This window comes from Bombus flavifrons, chromosome 11 (assembly GCF_040668555.2).
Source record: "Bombus flavifrons isolate JBK064 chromosome 11, iyBomFlav1_principal, whole genome shotgun sequence".
Classification (NCBI taxonomy): domain Eukaryota; kingdom Metazoa; phylum Arthropoda; class Insecta; order Hymenoptera; family Apidae; genus Bombus; species Bombus flavifrons.
The window spans coordinates 6,387,350-6,405,288 of record NC_138452.1 but is presented as its reverse complement, the minus strand read 5'-3'; the positions used below and the strand labels follow the sequence as shown (position 1 = coordinate 6,405,288).

General features: G+C 31.8%; 5 protein-coding genes across 11 annotated transcripts; 2 read left to right on the top strand and 3 right to left on the bottom strand.

Annotated features, from left to right (window-relative positions):
• Window positions 1-64: 64 nt before the first annotated feature.
• LOC138184905 (methylenetetrahydrofolate reductase (NADPH)) lies at window positions 65-1,552 on the bottom strand. Its single transcript, XM_069123349.1, has 5 exons — window positions 1,350-1,552; window positions 1,062-1,279; window positions 803-963; window positions 406-728; window positions 65-327 (listed from the first exon to the last, which is right to left on the bottom strand). The coding sequence occupies exons 1-5, from the start codon at window positions 1,550-1,552 to the stop codon at window positions 279-281; spliced, it is 954 nt and encodes a 317-aa protein (XP_068979450.1). The 3' UTR covers window positions 65-278.
• Window positions 1,550-3,000, bottom strand: LOC138184908 (EKC/KEOPS complex subunit Lage3). 3 transcript variants are annotated; one of them, XM_069123354.1, is made up of 4 exons: window positions 2,768-3,000; window positions 2,550-2,678; window positions 2,340-2,466; window positions 1,550-1,689 (listed from the first exon to the last, which is right to left on the bottom strand). In XM_069123354.1, the coding sequence occupies exons 1-3, from the start codon at window positions 2,782-2,784 to the stop codon at window positions 2,340-2,342; spliced, it is 273 nt and encodes a 90-aa protein (XP_068979455.1). In that variant the 5' UTR covers window positions 2,785-3,000; the 3' UTR covers window positions 1,550-1,689. The 3 variants fall into 3 exon arrangements, with proteins under 3 accessions (XP_068979455.1, XP_068979456.1, XP_068979454.1); XM_069123355.1 differs by lacking the exon at window positions 1,550-1,689 and adding an exon at window positions 1,814-1,982; XM_069123353.1 differs by lacking the exon at window positions 1,550-1,689 and adding an exon at window positions 2,095-2,231.
• PIG-P (phosphatidylinositol glycan anchor biosynthesis class P) lies at window positions 1,814-2,347 on the bottom strand. The gene has a single exon (XM_069123352.1). The coding sequence runs from the start codon at window positions 2,290-2,292 to the stop codon at window positions 1,900-1,902; it is 393 nt and encodes a 130-aa protein (XP_068979453.1). The 5' UTR covers window positions 2,293-2,347; the 3' UTR covers window positions 1,814-1,899.
• A 90-nt stretch (window positions 3,001-3,090) lies between the features above and the next one.
• On the top strand, window positions 3,091-3,535 carry LOC138184909 (transcription elongation factor 1 homolog). Its single transcript, XM_069123356.1, has 2 exons — window positions 3,091-3,271; window positions 3,348-3,535. Exons 1-2 carry the CDS (start codon window positions 3,156-3,158, stop codon window positions 3,478-3,480), a joined length of 249 nt encoding a protein of 82 aa, XP_068979457.1. The 5' UTR covers window positions 3,091-3,155; the 3' UTR covers window positions 3,481-3,535.
• A 760-nt stretch (window positions 3,536-4,295) lies between these two features.
• Window positions 4,296-17,236, top strand: LOC138184900 (uncharacterized). 5 transcript variants are annotated; one of them, XM_069123328.1, is made up of 7 exons: window positions 4,296-4,632; window positions 5,663-6,213; window positions 6,299-11,760; window positions 11,826-12,687; window positions 12,769-13,143; window positions 13,235-14,848; window positions 14,923-17,236. In XM_069123328.1, exons 2-7 carry the CDS (start codon window positions 5,814-5,816, stop codon window positions 15,174-15,176), a joined length of 8,967 nt encoding a protein of 2,988 aa, XP_068979429.1. In that variant the 5' UTR covers window positions 4,296-4,632; window positions 5,663-5,813; the 3' UTR covers window positions 15,177-17,236. The 5 variants fall into 5 exon arrangements, with proteins under 5 accessions (XP_068979429.1, XP_068979430.1, XP_068979428.1 ...); XM_069123329.1 differs by having other exon boundaries at window positions 4,296-4,636; XM_069123327.1 differs by having other exon boundaries at window positions 4,296-5,017.
• The last annotated feature ends 703 nt before the right edge of the window (window positions 17,237-17,939 follow it).

The following is a 17,939-nucleotide window of genomic DNA, read 5'->3' as shown; positions in this document are numbered from 1 at the left end:
AATGTAGAAGAGTACATTCATAGAGATTAAAATGTACAATAAATTTTAATAGAGATCCTATGTCATTCGTGTAATAAATTTAATATGTTAATATTTCACTGTTGTTCCAGTATAGAGAGTTTCGAGAATTGGTAATTAATGAGAAATTTGGCGCGTAATATGAATACATTTAAACCGATATATTTGTTAAGATCATATGCAGACTCCCATATTTACTATTATTTATCTTAGTAATAGAATTATTTAGTTGTTTAAACTTCTTCCATTTTCAAGCAAAATTAGTGAAAGATATTAAGTTTATCACATATCTCCAATGATAATGATGGTCTACAATTCATAAATATATAAATAAATATAAATAAGCACATCTTACGTTATATGTTTTCTATTAGAGTGAACAATTACTTATTTAATGTGAAGAAATGGAATCCACAAGCAGTTTTACTTGCAATAATTTTTTTTATAATATTTGTAGCTATTTCTACTGCATAATTGTGTACTTCTTCGTCATTATCTTTTATACATTCCAAAGTATTTAAAATAATTTTAGGTATTTTGATATTACAAATTCTGGCCATTTTTTGGAGACATGTATAATTCAAAATTGGAAAAATACCTGGGATAATTGGAATATTAATTCCAATGTTTTTACAATCATTCACAAATTTAATAAAAATATTTGCTTCAAAGACAATTTGTGTGATAATAAAATTTGCACCAGCATCAACCTTTAAATAAAATTAATGTTAACATATTCGTTTTATATATATAAATAAATAATAAAGTGAAAGAAATTAATTACTTTTTCTTTCAAATAAATCAAATCCATTTCTTTAGATGATGATTCTGGATGCATTTCTGGATAACCAGCAATGCATATACAAAATATATTACCAAATTGATTCCTTATAAAACGTACTAAGTCAATTGCATGTGAAAATTCACTATTTGACTTTGTAGAATCTAAAATTTTTTTTTACAAAATCCAATTAATATGAAAACTTTCATCTCATAAATAGAGTCTTTTAAACATGAAACATTTTATAACAATTCTCAATTACCACCCCTTAACACAAAAATATTACGTATGCCATGTTCTAATGCTTCCTTTAATATAATTATTACATCAGTGGAAGTTAAATCTTTAGCTATAAGATGAAGGAGCGTGTTATTTGGGAGTATATTAAATATATCTAAAGACAAATAATCTTTCATATCATTTTTATGCCATGTTAATGCATAAAAAAGTGGATGGTACTTATTCATTTCTGTAAAAAAGCTAGTAACAAAAATTTTTATTTATAGAAACATAGATACATTAAGCATTATTAAATACATAACATACAAACCTTTGCAAAAGATCCTTACTTATTACAGGCATCATCTCGAAACTACAAAATATAGCATCTGTGTTGATTATATCTTGTAGCTTTTTTCTTAAATCAATCATTTCGCGTTTAGTATCTACAGACCGAAAATGATCTGCAATATTATCACATTCGTCATCAATCCATGGATCGTGCACTTTATCCTTCGACACAAATTTTTTCATTTTTTCGATGTGTACATGTAGAAAGTACAGTTAACAACTATATAATTTTTCGCCTCTCTCAGTCCATATAAGATTACTGATATCACATTGCGCAATGTATGAAATACATAATCAGTTTAATGTAATGGACCAATTTCCTGTAAGTAATACTAAAGTAATACTAAAGTAATACTAAATAAAAATTTAACATTATAGTTGCAAAATTATTAAACTAAATTTCTCAAAATATTAACTCTCAGAATATATTGTAAAATATTAAAATTTTTTATATTATATTATTTCAAATTTATTTCATAGGTTATTACATCTTATTTAACACCTTTAACAAAATATATAAATTTTTAATGTCATTTATTGTTACTTCTTTTTGCTAAATACAACTTCCTACAAACTTCTGTTATTGGAATATCATACACAGAAGGTATACCACCTGGAACAGTTTCTTTTTTAGGACGTGAATGTTTATCTGTAATAGTAGTGATATCATTAATATCTGGAGTCATAGATAAGTTTATAGCTGGGTAAATAATAAATGCAAATGTAGCAAGGGCAGTTAAAGCCCAAATTGGTATTGCTACAGCCCAGTATTTAGAAGGCCAATATGTTAGTCCTAAATTATGTAAAATTTGATCTGGTATTAAGGCCCATACCAGGAATAAAAGGAATAACATATTTGAACCTATGTATAAAGCATATCCATAAACAGATCTTGGTCCATATGGAGCTGGGGTATGTTCCATTTTATATATGTTATGCTATGGAAATAATTTTGACAATGAATATTTACTTAATAATAATTGTAAGTTGGTACAGGTGGACCAAGAAGTTGCATAGTTTCTGTTACTAAAATTAAACTATCAAAAAATGATGTTAATGCCACTCTAACTTTTCGTGCTTCAGTTCCACAAATTAATCTATAAAAAGTGTTATAGATTAGTACAATGAAATATGCATATATTTAAGCTTATGATATTACAATGCATATGGGAAAACTTACATTTGTAATAAATTATTATCTAGTGTCAATTTCTTTGTAATACTACCTCTTGAGGGCTCTTTATCAACTATTAGTACTTGATAAGCAATTTCTGCTTCCCTTTTTGATGGGAAAGGTATTGATAAATTTCTGTACAAAATTAAGGTTATTTTTGTAATTACGTGCAATGTTTTACAAATTACATGAGATGTTGTGAAATTACTTATTTTAAAGGATACACACTGAAAGTACTCATTACAGCAATAGCGGTAATTATTATTTAATTCCTTTATGTTTCCTATAGTATAAATTCCTTTATATTTAATTTTTTTATATATGATACTTAGTCATTAATTTTATAATTCGTTCTATAATAATTTAATAATTTAATTACTTTATACGAAATGAGATTGTAATTCTCAAATTTGTTATGCGATACATATTCAAAGTTATATAACGTATTTTATATGTATATATATACAAACCTAGTGATATATAGTAACTTTTCTTGAAGCACATGGCGTTATACTCTATGTTCGGTCATTATACGCGACAGTCACAACACAAATAGTAGCAAAGCTTGATACAAATTGGTGAATCAGTATAATTTGATACACTTTAAACGTAATGGGGCGAAGAAAAAGTAAAAGGAAGCCACCAAGTAAAAAGAAAGCTATTCAACCGCTAGATACACAATTTAATTGTCCGTTTTGCAATCATGAAAAATCATGCGAGGTTAAGATGTACGTATAATTCATTTATCGACAATTCTTATACTACTTAATTTTCAATTTTAACACTTTCTTTTTTTATTTGCAGGGATAAGTCAAGGAACACAGCTAGAATTACTTGCAGAGTCTGCTTAGAAGACTTTCAAACTACAATTAATTTGCTTTCAGAACCTTTAGATGTGTATAATGATTGGATTGATGCGTGTGAAAGTGCGAACTAAATTTTACTATCTTTGTATCAGGTCAATGCGAATAGTATTATTTATTTCTTTTAAATGTAAATTGTCAGCACTTTAGTATAAATGGATATCACATCATGTGCAATGCATAAGCAACAACTTATGCTATACATATATACTTATGCTATACTAATGCTATACATATATTCTATGAATCAATGAAAAGACATTTAGTTTCATAAATTTAATATTTCATTAGTTTAAAGTAACAAAACTTGATACATATATCCCATATGTAGTGTATTAAGTATTATATCGTATTATTTTTAATTATATATGATATTTGTATAATCATATCTATATATATATGAGCTTCTTGTACTTAATAAGTAAGGATATGAATGTTTACGTTAAAAATGACAAAAATATTATGACTGCTATAACCTACAGATATTTATATGAAAAGAAGACACGTAATATTTTTACTGTATGTTTATATTATAAAAATTAAGAAGTTGTAAGGTAATGACAATACGAATAAAATAGTCTTTGCTATAACTTTTTATGAGTATTAATGAGTTTAAACTAAATCATTCATTAAATTTAAATATACTGAAATATACTTAAATGTATTTGATTTAAATATACTGTAATTAAAGTTACTAAATAGTATTTCTTGTAAGCATGAAAATCTGAATAATAAAAAAAATACAAGGCTAATCACATTAATGTTTTTATGCAGTTAGATGAATATTTTTTTGGTGACAATTATTCGAAGTATAAAGATTATTGTTTATTAAAAGGATTAGTGAAATGTAAGAGAATGAGGAAAAAACTAAACGTAAAATAAAGTTGCGATGTCGTTCCCTCGCAAATATGCAGCGGATGTGTCTCATAGCGCAGTCAAGATGGCGTTCCACCGAGTGGAATATACTTGTTAGAAAAAGTGTGTGAAAAAAAAAATGCCGCGGAAAGCTTGAGAGCGACGCGTGCGAGCTTAAGTGAAGTTTCGGTCGCAGAGTGAATCCTCGTGGCTTCACTATGCATTCTAGATGAAAATAACTCAAATGACGGGGTTGAAACGATGCGTACATTAACCCAAGTGACAAGGCTTGTTCGCTGATCTTCGGACATTGCGGAGAACCGTAATCGTCGAGCGGCGAACAACGACGCTATGGCGTCCATCGGACGTGTGTATGTGTGTGTCATTATTTTTAATCCGCAATTAACAGCTAATTAAGCAGTCGTAACTGCGGATCACAAGTAGAATTCGATGCGTGTGAGATTCGTGTTGACGCCGGTTGCTAAACGACGCGACTTCCTAGTATTAATCGTCCGAACCGGATCGGTTCAACCAAAAACAAACATTCTGGGCTGCTTTCATTTTCTCTGTTTGACAGCTCCTAATCCAAATTACGTGGAACATTATGAATATCTTATTTCGATTTCCTCGGTTACGTTGTCACAGACTAAATTGTGCTTCCGCTATGATCTTCTCATTAAAGAGTATCGTCCAAATCGTTGCTGTTAGAGTTTATACGTAAGCTCGAGAATGTGACTAAACTGATTTTTTCAACAAGTGTGTTTAATTCTAAGTGTTTATAATACAATGTATGGTTTATATACCGTTTTGAAACATTTTGTTTTTAAGAGTTTATAAGGGAATTTCAATAATATGTAACACATACAATCTTCCATGTAAACATTTCTTCGAGTGTAAAATTATAATTATCAATTTCTGTCCTAATGTTTAGATATTTTAATCTTAATATTAATTGAATGTGTTTATTTGTGTTGCTTTGTATACAACAAAGTGAATATTGTTTTATATATTTCACTTTTGTATGAAATACAACTGTATTACTGCATAGCTGTATTATTTGAAACACAATTGTATGTGATATAGCAATGTATTCCATAAATATGCAATGAACTATTATTTACTTTTAATTATTATATACTGTGTTTTAACATTGAGAATTTAATAAATTGTCAAATCTAATTTATATTAAACGCATATGAAGTGCAATATTTTTGTTTTGTGTCGTGTACTTTGTGTTTCTAATGTTAGTCTTTAGTTTTTCTTACTTACATGTTAATTTGTATAAATTTAGTTAGAACTGCTTTTATTGTTATAGTTTTTTTTATAAGTGATTTATAAATGTAACAAATCATTATCATTTTATGAAAATGAACTTATGAAGGAATACATTTCTTATTGCAGGCATAAAAGAAAATAAAATTATGGATAAATAATGTAAGTGATATGACAACTTATTTGGTAGTGTGATGCAGGAATGAAAGTGACAAGACATTCCATGACTTCACATAAAATTTTAGTAAAATATATTGTGACTTAATGGACTTTACACATCATGTCAAATAGTTTGGACAGTTTTTTAACACGTATTGGGGATGTCACTATAGAACGCGTGACTCCTCGCCCAGGCCCTAAGCCTAATGAAACGATAATGTCGAATGAAACTGTAACAAACACAAACATGAATAATGTAGAGCCTCAAACAGGAAATGATGAAAGTTCAGAGGAATCTAGCGGTGAAACATCTGATGGAGAACATGACAAGAAAAATGATACATTGCAGTCGGAAGAAATAGAAGAAATACGTTCAGAAGGATCAGGGGACGACATGGATTTAGATGAGACAATTGATTCACAAATTGGTGTACGGGCAGAATCAGAAAGGCAACATCATTCTCAAGCTGAAGAGGATGATGAAGAACCAGTTAATATATTGGATACTTTGCCATTAGAAGGTTTGTATAATATTATGGATTTTAAATTTGTAATTTTTTTGAACTCTAATATTATAGTATTAATAATCCTTAAATTCTTTAAAAGGAGCCCCAATAGAGGGTCAGGAAGTGTCTGAAGCAGACTTACTTGGAAAACCAATTTCAAAAGATACAGATGATGAAGGAAGCATAGGACATGAAAATGACAAACATGAAGGTCATGCCATGGAGGAGGAAGGAACAGAGAGTAATAAGAGGCATGCTGATTCAGAACATTCTGATACAGCTAAGAAGAAGCAGAAAAAAGATGATGGAACTGAAGGATCTGCGTCAGAATGTGAAACAAAAGCAGAAAAGAAATTAGCAAACATGAGAAGAAATATTCGAGAAGTTATGGATGAAACTCAACTTGATGAAGCTACTTTGTCAGCTCAGCGGCAAGAGATGGAACGTCTTCGAAGGGTACAAGAACAACAAAGACTAATTCGTGAAGTTCAACGACATATGGTAATAACTAGACAAAATATGAAAGCAAAAACAAGAGTAATTAGTCTTTTACAAGGAAAACAAAATCAAGCAGGTACTACTATTTCACAATCATCTCCATCTGGACCAGTTCGACCAAACACGGTGCTCCTTAAAGTAAATTGTGGATCTAGTACTGGATTTCCGACTATTTCTGGTATACAAACAAATCAAATACAAAAAAGATCGGTAGAAGGCTCCCGATGGCAAAAAGGTAGAGGTATTTACCAAGGAGCACAAACATCAATTTCGCGAATTGCAAATCGACCTAGTGGTCCCAATATGTTACAACAAAGAATTCGAATGATGACTCCTTCTGTTAGCATATCTCCTGTAGTTCCTAAAAAGGAACCTATGGATAGATCTGAATATTACTCAGATTCTGAAATCTCAGATATAGAAGCTGAAGAAACTTTACGTGAGAAACAAATACATGCTGCTAAAAAGATATCAACTGGGCCAAAGTCTCAAAAAACAGCTAAAGGCAAAGATGTGGTTACGATATCTAGCTCTAGTGAAAGTTCAGATGATGATTGTATAGTTTTAAGTGACCCAAGTGGTGAAGAAGAAACAGACAACGAAGATGATCCATCCAATTCTGGCATGCATACTAATGATAGATATAACATTCCAGATGAACATGGTAGAGTGTTAATAAATGTCGGTCATCCTGAAACAGAACCTAATGTATTTTTAGCTCCACAAGTAGCTCGTATTATTAAACCTCATCAGATTGGTGGTATTCGTTTTCTTTATGATAATATTGTTGAAAGTATTGAAAGATTCAAAACTAGTTCTGGTTTTGGTTGTATCCTTGCTCACAGTATGGGTTTAGGAAAAACACTTCAAGTTGCTAGTTTTTGCGATATTTTTTTTCGCTGTACTACTTCTAAAACAGTCCTCTGTATTATGCCCATTAATACACTGCAAAATTGGTTAGCGGAATTTAATATGTGGTTACCATATGAGGATCCTAATGCTCCGGAAAAGTATGGTAAAAGTTCTGGTATTAAATCAGAATCTGTTATTGAGCTTAAACAAGAAGTTAAGGATGAAAGTGGGAATCAGAGTGACATGTCAAATATGTCAAGTATGTCAAATATTTCAAGGCCTATTAGCACAGAATCAGCTCATCGTTTTGGACAAGAAAATACGTCCCAACCTATGAATATTATGCCAGAAAATCCGTATATTCATCCAGGATATGAAACTCACAATATGATGCCTGGTTATGTACAAGATAATATGTTGAATAAAAATATATCAAATTCGCAAGTACACATAAATGAAAATTATCACGGAGATATTTCACAAAATGCATTGTATAATACAAATCCTAATCCAATGTCTACCTTTGAATCGATAAAATCAGAAGTAAATTGTCATGGCATGCAACAAAGGTCAAACATGTCAGATACAAAATTTGGCATGGAAAATCAGAATTCTAATAATATATATCCTGGTTTAGAGAATCGGCCACAAGCTCCTATATATCCAGGTATTGAAACTCGAAATCCTAGCACTTTGTATCATGGTGTAGAAAGTCATCACTCTGGGTCCATATATCCTAATTTTGACAATTCTACTAATACTTTCTCTAATTATACAAATCGATCAACTCAACAATCAGATCAAGAATCAAGAAAAGATTGTTTTAAAAGTACTTTATCTTCTATGAATGCAGAAGTTAATGTAAAGAAAGAGCCAGAAGAAATAGTTAAAAAGGAGGAAAGTACTTGTACAACAAAAGAAGAAATATCGAATGAAGAGAAAAAGGAAATTGAGAAAGTTAAAACTCCATTTAGTGTAGATTCGCCTATTGGTATGGAAATGAGACCGCGGCATTTTCGTTTACATATTTTAAATGATTCTCATAAAACTATGACAGCAAGAGCCAAGGTAATTCAAGATTGGCAAGTAGGAGGTGGTGTTTTGTTGATCGGATATGAACTATACAGACAATTGTCTTTAAAAAAGCCAAACAAAGCAAAAAGGAAACGTGGACAACCTTTCAAAGATACTGTTGATGTCGAGGAAGAAGACAAGAATAAAGGATTATTAGATGAAATGCATACAGCTTTAGTTAATCCAGGACCTGATTTAGTCATATGTGATGAAGGTCATAGAATAAAAAATTCCCATGCTAGCATCAGTATGGCTTTGAAACAAATGCGCACAAAACGTAGAATTGTATTAACTGGTTATCCATTACAAAATAATCTATTGGAATATTGGTGTATGGTTGATTTTGTAAGACCTAATTATTTGGGAACTAAAAGTGAATTTTGTAATATGTTTGAACGACCAATTCAGAATGGGCAGTGTATTGATTCAACACCACAAGACATACGTTTAATGAGATACCGTGCACATGTGTTACATGCTTTGTTAGAAGGTTTTGTACAAAGAAGATCTCATTCTGTATTGCAAGTTTCCTTACCACGTAAAGAAGAATACATTCTTCTTGTTCGGATGACATCACATCAACGTAAACTATATGATACCTTTATGAATCAAGTAGTTAAAACACGTGCTGTTCCCAATCCATTGAAAGCTTTTGCAGTATGCTGTAAAATTTGGAACCATCCTGATATCCTATATCACTTTTTACGTAAACGACAGGCTAATGAAGAAGATGATTTAGATTTAGAGGAAACAATTGGTGAAAAATCTACTCCAGGAGGTAAACGTTCTAAAGCACGCCAACCAAAAGGGGAATCCAAGAAAGGAAAGAAAACAAATACAACTATAAAAAATAAACCAGCAGCTAGTGTTCAACCTAATTCCTCTTCATCATCTAATACTGATAATGTAGAAAATGATAATTCACATACTACTCCAAAACAAAACAATTATTCTAATTATCCTCCTATGCCAATGAATAATTCAGGGTATTCAAATTCTATATCTCAAAATTCTTATCCTCATGGTTATCAGAATTATAGATCAAGTGATCAAAACACATATTATAGAAATGAAAATAGCCATGGAGAATACAATGAATTTTACAATAATCAAGGATCACAAAGATATGGAAATCAATCATTTCAAACATATTCACAAACTCCAGGATATAATGCACCACAAAATTATCCTAATCAATCACAAAATTATATACCAAACAGTGAGCAGTCTACAAATAATCATTCTCAAAGGTATTCAACTGCTACTTCCAATTCAGAATTTCGTTCAGATCAAAATCAAGGGAATAATTATGAAGTATCTGGAATGTTTCCACGTCAATCTTATCCTTATCAAGATCATGGACGTAATTATGGATCAAATATAAATCAAGGATCTAATAATTATTCTCAAGTTCCAAATCAGTCTTCTTTTCAATCGCAAATGCCAAACCAATCTGCAAATATGCCATTACCTGATTATTCTTCATATACACCAAATCAGACTCAAAATTATAATCCTGCAGCAGGGCAAACAAATACTATATATTCACGAAATGAAGGTCAACCATTACAAAATTCTACATTAGGATATGACACAAATCAACAAAGTCAAAATTCATCATCTCAAACACCAACTGCTGCATATCTTGCAAATCAACAAGGGCAGAGTACAACATCTGGTCAAAATCGTGGCTTTTCACCCAATCAACAAAATCAAAATCTTCCTTTGCAAAGTTCTTCTCATACTTATGGTGGCTCACAGTCACAAAATATTCCAATATCAAATCAACCCCACAATTATCCTACTCAAGTAAATCCAAACCCTTCACCACAAACATCACTCAATTTTAGTCAACAATCTCCAAACACTATGCCACAGAATCAACCTCATCCATATATGACAAATTCATCAAATCAAACATCAATTCCACAAAATCAAATGCGTGGATATTCTACAGCAGCTCAAAATCAGATGAATGTACCACAAAATTCATCTTCGTATCCCACTGGCCAATCAGCTTCAAATCCTACTCAAACACATGGATATGCTCAAGATCAGCAGGGATCAGTTTCTAATGCACAAGGTACTATGCATGGATATTCACATCTTGTATCTCCATCAACACCACAAAATCAATCTTATCCACCTAATATGCAAAGCCAAACGGGAACTCCATCAAATGCAAATCATGCCTATGGGTCTAATCATCAAGGTCCAACATCAATACCATCAACTCCAACTCATAGGTATAGTTCTTCTCAACAAGGACAGATATCACAATCTCAGAATCAAGCTCTTCCATATTCTCAAAATCAGCAAACACAGAGTTCTATAAATCAAAGTGATCAATTGTATTCCAGACCAGATAATCAACAACAAACTCAAACTTATACACCAACAGCCAACACATCCCATGAATTTTCAACAGATCGTCAAAGTGGTAGTTCCTCTACCAATCCTACAAATAATTATTCAATAAATCAAACGTCATCTCAGAATACTGTTGTACCAAATTATTCAACAGATGGAGCACATTCAAATCAAGTAAGTCAAATGAAGAGTTCGGAGGATCCTTATTGGCAAAGAAATTATTCTCAACCATTTCAATCTGATCAATGTAATGATCCTTATTATCGGGATGTAAATCCTAACGTGAATCGATATCAAAGTAATTACTTTCCATCACAAAATTATCAAAATCAGTCTTATGATTATAGTAATAATCATAATTCGGATATTAATACGCGCTCAGAGGATTCGAAGTCCCAGCAAACCACTACTCACATTCAAAGCTCAGGATCTTCAGAGAAGAACAAAAATAATAAGGAAATGACATCAAGTGTTGGTGTGCAAAGTCAACCAATTCATCAAAATAGTTCAAGTTCTACAAGTTCAGGTTATGGTTCTGAATCAAATTGTCAAACTTCAGTATCTAGATCTGTGCAAAATCTTAATTCATTGCATAGTCCCCGTCTAAATCAAAATGATTTAGTGAAAGAAGATGAGAAAGAAAAAGAAGACTTATTAGATAAAGATAAAGAAGAGAAGTCAGATGATGAAATTCTTACAAAAGATGAAGAAAAGGATTGTAAAAGTTCTCCAGGAGGAAAAGAAGACCCTGGTATTCCATATGATTGGGTAAATATAAAAAGCATGAAAATAACGCTTATTAAATTATAACTAATTAAACTTTGTATTTGCAGGCAACAGAATTAATGAAGGGCTATGTACCAGGATTAATGGATGCTTCTGCAAAAATGACAATTTTCTTTTGTATTTTGGAAGAAGCAATTAAACTTGGTGACCGCGTTTTAGCATTTTCTCAATCGTTATTTACATTGAATCTCATTGAAGATTTTTTAGCTAGAAATAGTTTGAAGTATCCTGATGGGCAAACAGATGCTTGGATTAAAAATGTAAATTATTATCGTCTCGATGGCAGTACTAGCGCCTTAGAAAGAGAAAAACTTATTAATGAATTTAATAATAATCCAAAAATTCATCTTTTTCTTGTTTCAACGCGTGCTGGTTCTCTTGGTATTAATCTTGTTGGCGCTAACCGTGCCATTGTATTCGATGCTTCTTGGAATCCTTGTCATGATACACAGGCTGTTTGTAGAGTGTATAGATATGGACAACAGAAACCTTGTTTTGTTTACCGTTTGGTCACTGACAATTGTTTAGAAAGAAAAATATATGACAGACAAATTAGTAAGCAAGGAATGGCGGATCGTGTGGTTGATCAATGCAATCCAGATGCTCATCTTTCATTAAAAGAAGCAACTACATTGTCTTGGGATTGGGAAGAAGATAGTCAAGTACAAGATTTTTCTCAAACGAAAGATAGTTATTCTGATGAAGTGATGCATCGTGTATTAGAACGCCATTCTTCTTTATTAACGAAACAGCCTTTCCACCATGAAAGTCTTTTAGTTGATAGAAAAGATAAGAAACTTAGTCAAGCAGAAAAACGACTAGCTCGTCGTGGTTACGAACTTGAAAAAATGGCAGCCAACTGTTCCAGGCCCAGTTATAATTATGTTCCTGGAAATACTGCAACACGGGGTACGATTGATTCTAAAATTCAGATGTGTAAAATATGCATATTTACATTGGTTATATATTTCTTATACTAAGTTATTGCAGCAGGTGGATTACAAATTCGAGCAATTCGAGGTGGTGATAGTAGTACTACTTCTAAACCAGTTGCCTCAGTTAGACCAATGCAGCAACGTGGTGTTGAAGGTATAGGTTCGCGTAGTGTAACAGGAAGTCGGTGGATACCAGCGGAAGTATGGCAAAGGCAGGGAATGAGTGCACAAGAAATGACATTACCTTTAGATGTTGTTATTCCCACCAATTCACCCGATAAAGGAAGTATTGTATTGAAAGCTGGTCAACGAGTAATGGTACTGAAAAGTCCCAAAGGCATTTATATGCAATTAGAATCTGGTAAAATTATTGCTATTCGAACGGCTCTTAAACTAAATCAACAAAAGCGAGAAGAAGAACCTAAGAAAGGTATATTAATAATTAAATGATTTCATTAAAATAGTTGTCCTGTCCTTTTTAATTTTTTAAATTTATATTATTTATATTGAAATATTTATAGGTGTATCGTCAATGGCACAAAGGAATTCAAAACCAGAAGTCGGATTTCCATTGAGAAATAATTCAGCTATTTCTATCATACCGAAATCTTCTTCAAGTAATCAAGCAAGTGGTCGTTCGATTAATAAACCAGGAAACGGGCCTAATTATAGGCCATTTGCTGACAAAGAAACTTTAAAGAGACCAAAACCTGTCGTTACTGCAACTGCCAAACCTTATTTGAGTCAAGTTAATTTAACCAATCAAGTTTCTCTATCAAGGTTACCAAAAATAAAGCAGGAACCGGTAGATCATTCCACACTAGGTGAAAATTCAAACTCCTCAGATGGACAAGTTAGAACTGAACAAAGAGTGGAAGAAGTCAGATTAGAGGATGTGGTTGCGGAAGTAAGTTCGAATACAGATTATAATCCTAATCATAATCGTGTAACCAGTTCAGATACCGATATTGCTTTACAAAAGTCATCTGAAGAAAATAGTCAAGTATATACTTCAGATTCTGTAACTGCACAAAGTGTTCAAACACAGCACGATCAAACGGAAACGGAATTGACATCAAAAATTGATAAACAGTGTTCTCCTTCAATTGAAAAGGAGATTATAAAAACAACAGATACATTAACAAATTACGGGCATGCTTTTCAAACTCAACAAGAAAAAAGAGATGCGTCAAATGATGAAATTATAATTGAAGATCCATCGCCGATACCACCTCAAATACAGTCGCAAGTACCATCACAAATGCAATCTCAAATGCCATTACAAGTATCTCCGCAAGTACAGTCACAAGTATTACCTCAGATACCACCACAGTTACCAACACAAATACCACCCCAAGTACCTTCCCAGTTATCATCGCAAGGACCATCACAAATACCTCAAGCATCACCGCAAGTTGCACCACAAGTTGCGGCGCAAGTTGCAACACAACCAACATCATCTGGCTCATTACCACCATTGTTAACGCAACAATCAACATCATCGACTATGCAAGTACCGGCGACACCTACATTACGAGCTACAGAAGTTCCTAAAGGTATAACAGATTCAACTATTGGTTCTTCTGCTACATCCATATGTACTGGAACAAATACTATAACATCTCCAAAAACAGCGGAACCAAGTATGCGTGAAACTTGTATACAAAGTGAACCCCTTAATGTTCCACAAGGTTATCCTTATGCTCAGTATCCACGATATTACGATTATAATGATCCTCGATCACGATCGTTGTCCACTCCTTATGGTACATATTTCCCTGGTGTTCCACCTCATGCGGCAAATCCTAGGTTACCAATGGATACCTCTAAGAGTCAACCAGATGTAGGAAAACCTATAGAAGAGAGGGCAATGATGAATGTGCCTCCTGCATATTCGCAAGTATCTAATACTACTGCCAAAACATCAGCAAACACTATAGAAACGAAAGGTGCAGAAGCGATGGTAACTACAACGGTGGCGACTACTCCTACTAGAGATGAAACGCACATACCCACTGCGTTTAGTCATCCTACGAGTAGTCGTTATCCTGGACCTTATCCTCCGGGACCGTATGATCCATATTCACAGCATTATCCTCCAGCGCCCGGTTCATCAGCAACTTATCCACCAGGTGGTAAGTTGAAATCTTGCTATTTTCGCATATATTTATTTATGAAAGGAATATATGTTGAAACTAAATTTTTAAAGTAGCTGCCCCTGGATATCCAGCATACGGTGGCCCGAGTTACAACACGGAATATGCTCGTATGTATACAGCGTTTCATGGTCCTCCTCCACCAGCAGATCCTTATATACACAGAGGTTATGCACCCCCTTCTTCACATCCACCTAATTATTATCCTCCATTTCCTCATCCACCACCGCCTTATCCGAATTATTCATTTTTGTCACCATATCCAAATCCCAATATGCCCAGCGAGCCACAGCCACCTGCTCAGTAGGACACTTAAGTGGTATTATGATAAATGATTAGTTTAATAATTTCATAAAATGTCGCATATTGCGAAAGTTCAAAGGCTGTCGCGATTCAGAAGCTTAATAGACTGAAGCTGTAAAACGCATTGATGTAAATATTTAGTCACAAGTATTGTATTAAGATAATAAATTTACGCAGCTACTTTTTTAAAAGTGCTGTGTTTATGTCGAGGGAGATGAGATAATCTCAATTAACTTTGAACTGTGCAATTTGTTGAAATGTTCAAAATATTTAGCCTTGACTGTCATGCCGTTTTACGATGCGTCTATTCGACTAAGTAATATCTGGTTATGAGTACAAATAATTTCTCAATTTGATATTCCATAGTCTCAAGGAAGTGTCTGTGTTTTTTCTAGCATATTGACATATATCATTATTATGATTTTATGAATTTATTGAGAATTTATTAAGAAATAAGGAAATATTTTCAACATAGGGAGCATCCTTGTTATCTATTTTTTATTTCCTATTTTTTATTTTGAAAGAAATGCTAGGAATATTGAATGAGAAATAATTTTGTACATTCTAAACGAGTAATATAAAGAAGAAAGGAATGCTGTACACTATCATTTAGCTTTGTGCATAAATGCTACATTAATCACACTTTTATATTCTGCACTGAAAAATGCAAGGAATTCATTTTGATTAAATGCAATACTCAGAAAAGTATAAATTGTAAGAGTAAACTCATATTCATAAAACTTATATGCCAGCATTCCATCTTCCATTTTATATGTTTTAGTTTTTCGTTTTAGTTAATTTGTGGAGAGTGATGGATATTTACATATTATTTATAAAATGATATTATTTAAAAACCTATTTAAAAACTTATTAATATTTTTTTGATAGTAATATATTTATATGTATAATCTTAGAATTTAATACTTTTAATATTTCGACGAAACTATTATATACATCATACATAATAATGATATTTTTTATTATATATTATTACATTATTCATCACTTCTCCTTAAAAATATATTATAGGCTGCGCATCGTTATTTCGGTTTCCGTCATTTCAATAATTAATCTCTAAACGATAAAATTAGGCTTCATTTATACCACATGCTCTGAATCTATGTATCACCTCTGACTTTTTACATACATTATACGTACAGTATTCACTTGGAACATTTAGCAGCCAGTATACAGTTTACAGCGTCCTTAGCAAGTTGTATATGACTATGTATTACTATTAAACGTTACAATTTCTGAAATAGATAATCTCATAGTAGAATGTAGGATTGTTGTTAACTAGAATGTCTTACAGTTCATGACTGTTTTGGAATATGAATAAAAGAAGAATAGGGAGAGCCATGATTCTCAGAAGCGACTTCTCAAGCTCGGAACTGTGATATTTTGTCATATTCTCGTGTAACATTTTTGCTTGTATATTTTTATTTGAAATCAAAGTTCAACTTTGATTCTTGCATAAAATTGGTAGAAACGAATAATGATCGCGGATGTCGGAATACTGAATTAAAATTGTGCATTTATGTTAACGTAAGTTAATTCGAAGTATAAACACGAGATTTTTAATCAATTTTCCAAAGGGGATATAAAGCCGTATGCATGTTTATCATGGTGCTCCCTCTAAATACTATAGGTGAATTATTATAGAAAATAAACATTCATGCTGAATACTATTAGTATGTATTTCTCATTGAATCTGTCACCTGATTGCTACGCGAGAAATACATTGGGATCTTACATGTTAGTACGTACGTGTTGTGGTTGTACGTTTTCTAGGTTTTAAGTGTACAGGATTGACATGACGCGAATATTAACGTGAGATGTATTTTTGCAAACAAGCGACAGAATCTATTGCAAATACATACGAGATTATATTTACGAAAGATGAAACAATTATTTTGTCTCTGTTATAGCTTCTTTGCCATTTACATACTTGTAAATACCCATTATTTACATTTCATACTTTATTTATTACTATACATTATCCATTATTATCGCTTTTTTGATGTCAGAGTATTGCTCTTATGTAAAATAAATTGTTTACACTGATCAAGATTGTTTTTGATTGTAGTATTGTTATGCAAAGAAATTGAAGCATATATATTATATATAGTATATATATATATACTATATATATATAATTGTTTGTACGACGTTTCCCTTTGCGTCTCTGACCAACTGTTTGACTTGAAATTAACACATGCATGTAGATGCGTAGGATAAAAATCTTAATACATACTTATATGTCAAAAAGGTTAAGGTTGTAATTAAGGAATTAATTTACCCATAAAAGTTTTAATATCCTTGTGGTAACACGAACAAAACTTTCTTGATTACATACTTTTCTCTATGCATATTATGTGATTTAATGTGTCACACATAAGCTGGGTTTATTGAAAAGTTATAATTAATAATTCATTTTCTAGGAGAAAATCTCATATTTTTTTTTATAAATCATTTTCTCTGATTGTAATTTTTCTATAAACCATGCTACAGTGTACAAAGAAAATAAAATCGTTCGAAATTAAGAAAAATAATTTTTTTGTAACAAGTAAGTTAGTTTGATAACACTACACTAATTTAATAAAAAAAAAAAAAAAACAATAAACTTATATTTGCGTACGCGCGTCATATTGTGTATTTTTTATTTTTTTCATTCTATACAATGTTATTTGTTTTGAAATATATTCTTTATGAAAAAATATAAAAATATCGTTATAGATAAAAAATGTTTTTTATTTATATTGGCATT